The 4,049-nt window shown below is 36.3% G+C and overlaps 1 protein-coding gene across 2 annotated transcripts; it reads right to left on the reverse strand.

Moving 5' to 3' along the window:
- Positions 1 to 308: 308 nt before the first annotated feature.
- Positions 309 to 3,710, reverse strand: LOC129290269 (putative receptor protein kinase ZmPK1). 2 transcript variants are annotated; one of them, XM_054926993.1, is made up of 3 exons: positions 2,997 to 3,710; positions 2,195 to 2,854; positions 1,907 to 2,120 (listed from the first exon to the last, which is right to left on the reverse strand). In XM_054926993.1, the coding sequence occupies exons 1-3, from the start codon at positions 3,378 to 3,380 to the stop codon at positions 2,052 to 2,054; spliced, it is 1,113 nt and encodes a 370-aa protein (XP_054782968.1). In that variant the 5' UTR covers positions 3,381 to 3,710; the 3' UTR covers positions 1,907 to 2,051. The 2 variants fall into 2 exon arrangements, with proteins under 2 accessions (XP_054782967.1, XP_054782968.1); XM_054926992.1 differs by having other exon boundaries at positions 309 to 2,854.
- Positions 3,711 to 4,049: the final 339 nt, after the last annotated feature.

The following is a 4,049-nucleotide window of genomic DNA, read 5'->3' on the forward strand; positions in this document are numbered from 1 at the left end:
TAAGATTAGGCATTTAGGATGCCCATTTGTATGTGAATTACAAATGTAATGGTTAATCGAAGTATTTGACATTCCTCAGCTCAAAGCTTTTGTTTCATGCTTTTTATCTTTGTCTTTATCTAGTCATACAATTTGCACACCTTTTAAAAAGATGTACGTGTTAATGTATGCACATGTGTGGATATATATGGGAATGGACCCAGTTACACTGGATATAAACTATCTCTGCTCTTATTGATGACTATTTATACGATTTGTTGCTCTCAATGCCAGTCAATTGTTATATTAAAGTTGTGCATTTTAAGGTGTATTTTAAGGATCATACCCAATTACTCATACATTCAGCCTTACAGATATTATGACGATGGAATATGCCCATCTTTGGAAACAAAAGTCAATAAAGTCACATTTGATGAAGTGTTACATTCTTCAATTTAATGACAACTTCGTGAATATATTATCAAGATACAATAGTTCAATCAGAATATAAATTTTCTACGACACCTAAAATAATATCAATTGTAATTCATAGCTTTATTGCCCCAGTTCTTCAGCATGCTTGGTTCTTCCCTTCCAAACGTGTCAGAGCTGACAACCCTTTTTCTTTGGTTGAATGTGAAGTTGTGAACATCCAGAGCGGGCATTACAATAACAATGACCTCGGGATACAGTTTGTGGTGTATCTCAGAAGTATGTTTAGTTGGTTTAAATGAGAAGATAAGCAAGCTTATTTCCGTAACTGAAGGTGTTTGTCACGCTCTTAAACTTTCTCAAGATGCTAGTATAAGAACTATTATTTTCATTTATTTTTAGAGTAAGACAATTTTGATCTGCCTGCTAATCTGAACTAAAATGGATGTGTAACATGCTAAATGGTTCTGTAAATGCTGTCCTACACCACAGTAGCATGTCATGCATGGAAGTAAAAGCTTGTCATACATTTATTCTATGTATTCTCATTTAAACCATTGTGTTGACACCTTTGTAATTCTTGCCTGGTTCTGTCTGTAGACACCTTTGTAAAGTTCACTCATACTGTACTAAAGATGTACAAGTTTTTCGTAAGAATTATTTTTTTGTTTGAAGCTGAAATGCTTGCAGCGGTCGGTGTCAGATAAATGATGTTTCCACCTCTGACACAATGATATGCAGCGGGAGTAAATGCTATAAAAGTGCTACTTAGGGTAAACCATATTAGCTCCTACAAATGCTTGCTGTCAATTGACAAAGTTCTAATTTCATTCTAACAGTTTCTTAAAGTTAATTGAACCTGCTGGTGAACTATGTTTTGAGTTCGAGGTAAACTTACATAAGTTAGGCACAATTTTGGGGACAGCAACTGTAAAAGCTATTGAGTTGACCTTCTAAGACTGACGAAGAAACCTCAACATATTAAGTCCATACTTCCACGATAAATGGAATGTTAAGGATGGACGCAGATGCAACAAAACCCACATGCTAGCCAAAGCATTCCATGTTAGAGAAACTTGGCTACATGCTTTTATAATACAGAGGAAGTATAAGTTAAATGATTGCCCTTAGCACTGTAAAAGGATTAGGAAGTACTTATGCAGAATTGATAGGATTCTCAAAGGGAGCAAAAAATATAAAGCAAAACAAAAGCAGGAAAACTTACATTTGCGTTGCCTATTGTCATAACTTATAAATCAAACAAGAGTATTCAGAAATACTCTACATTTGTTCTTCATCAATGGTTTTCAGTTAGTTGGATGATCTATGAATGTCAGTTTGTGGGAATCAACCAAAATTGTGTTTACTAGTATATTAAATGATTTTTCTATCCTCTTTTTTCACAGATAAACTCAGAAATGAAACCTGGAATTTCATGTGCTCATGAAGTGGCGGCCTCAGAATGCGACCTAGGACTTCTCTTTTGGACCACCCAGTACCCAACTCCTCCAACAACAACTAGAATGATAAGTCCATCAATAGCTCCAACAAGTATGAATACCCATTTTTTCAAATTATGCTGACTATTATTCTCAACTGTTCCCTTGGGAACCTTAACCATATAACTAAATCCTGTACCTTTATCTACCTGCTTCAGTCCCAGGACTAGTCTGTAAAGATAGCATTCTTGCACACCGTTGCTTTTTTGCCTGAAATATAAAGCAGAAGCACATTTACAGTCTTGTAAGCACAGATTTTTACATGCTTCTCTGCTAATATTTACCATTCTAGTACTGTCATCTTTGAGCACGCTACCCACATTCTCTAGTTCAAGCATCTCTGCCTGTTTCCCACTACAGAATCCACCAGAAATTTCCGCAGTACATTCAGAACTTCCTCCACTTTCCTTTGTCGAAAGCTGAATACACGAGCAGGCATTAGAGAATGTACATATTCCATAAGGACCACATGCAATAGGAAGATCACATGTGCTGTTTAGTGCGTGGAAAAAGGCTGCAAACTTAGCCTTCTCAGCTGAATAGTAATAAAGCCCCAAATTTCCTGTTTCATTATTCAATGCCAAAAATCTTATTGGGTGAGACCTCGGAGATGGAATTCGTGCTATTTTCTTGTATTTGACATCAAATAAATCCAACCCCTTTGAACCCAGCTTAACGTAAGTGATATTCCTGTTCATGGAAGGCTTGAATTCCCAGTAAGAATACTTCAACTTATCAGTATTCAAGCACAGAGCAACCTTTTTGTTTTCAATTTCAAAAGAGTAGACAAAGCTTGAGTTGCTTTGTGAAGTTGTCAAGCGTGTTGCCACATTAAGTCTCTGCCCCCAAAGCATTACGTCCGTTGGAAAATTGAAACTCTGCCACTTTATATTGTTGAGTGAATCCATAAGCACCAGATTTCCCGTCCTCAGTATTTGTAATCTCTGCTTCAAATTGAGGCAAAGCAGCAAACAAAAACAATGTATTAGACTTTATGCATCTTCACAAAACGCAACATAAAGGCTTAGCATTAGCTAGATTTTAGTGTTTCTTTGTTTTTTTTTGTTTTGTTTTTTTTGTTTTTACCTCCACACCTTGCCCAGAAGTCCCAGCCCTCCAACCCACTTGTTCTTTTGGACCTTTCAACCTCAAATCTCCATCTTGGGTAAGCTCTAGCAAGCATTTCTCAGTCGTATAAAACCTTGAGTAATGGCCAGAATCCCACACCTTCACATCCCCGAGAAAAATTTGTAATGAGCACGAATATTTCCCATCAATGGCTTCAACAGCTAAAGCTAACCTGAAATTTGGTGAAGTTTGATTCGTCTGTAAAACATATGCTTTCCCGGTGAAACCCATATGATATTCTGCCGGAACTGCCAACAGAAGCTGGTAACCAATGTGAATGATAGACTCAGAAGAGCCATAATGGATCAGAAAGGAAAGGAAAATGAATGGAAAGAGATTCATGAGTGGTAATGCAATGGAATAGAAGCACCGAGTGAAGTGTTTGGGAGGTGGATTTGCAGAGAAATAGTAAGTTCCGGTGAGAATTGGTGCGGGAAAGAGAAGGGAAAGGTGGGCATGATTACTGAAACTTTGCAAGAAGACCCACCTTCCTCCCACTCCCAAAAAGGATTGTTTGATCTCTCATGTTGCCTGCTTATACAAATACAAATATGGTCAGCTTGTAGTGGGGCTACTGATCACAATATGGGTACAAACGGATTTTAAGCTTGTTTTTCTCTCCACCAACCGTTTCCAGTCTTTTCACCTGAGTTTTTTGTGAGGAAAAAAGTTACGCACTGAGAATGAGGATGTTGGTCCAGGCTTGCACAAGTAACGGCTTTAAGGGGGTTATGCAATGTCAATGTGTGGCCCCATCCAATTCTACTTAGACTAGAGTAAAAAAATATTTTTTTTATTTTATTTATAAATTATGTCATTAATTTTTTATGATGATTTTTTTTATTTTTGTTAATATTGATGAAAGAAAGTATGTTATTAATCTATAATCAATATGAGTGAAATTAAAAAGTTATTAAATTTTTAAGCAAAATCAAGGTGTTTTAAGATTTTTTTTATTTCTATAAAACATCTTAGGAGTAATTTATAAATAGGAACAAAGAGATATATTAT

This window comes from Prosopis cineraria, unplaced genomic scaffold (assembly GCF_029017545.1).
Source record: "Prosopis cineraria cultivar Desert tree isolate PC_DT_omini unplaced genomic scaffold, ASM2901754v1 PC13, whole genome shotgun sequence".
NCBI classification, from domain to species: Eukaryota; Viridiplantae; Streptophyta; class Magnoliopsida; order Fabales; family Fabaceae; genus Prosopis; species Prosopis cineraria.

Bases quoted from the DNA above. Each gene is read 5' to 3' on its own strand.
- LOC129290269 (XM_054926992.1), bottom strand. From the start codon at position 3,380: ATGAATCTCTTTCCATTCATTTTCCTTTCCTTTCTGATCCATTATGGC. The intron at 2,855-2,996 runs GTAAAAACAAAA...AATTTGAAGCAG, and splicing joins CTTCTGGGCAAGGTGTGGAG to AGATTACAAATACTGAGGAC.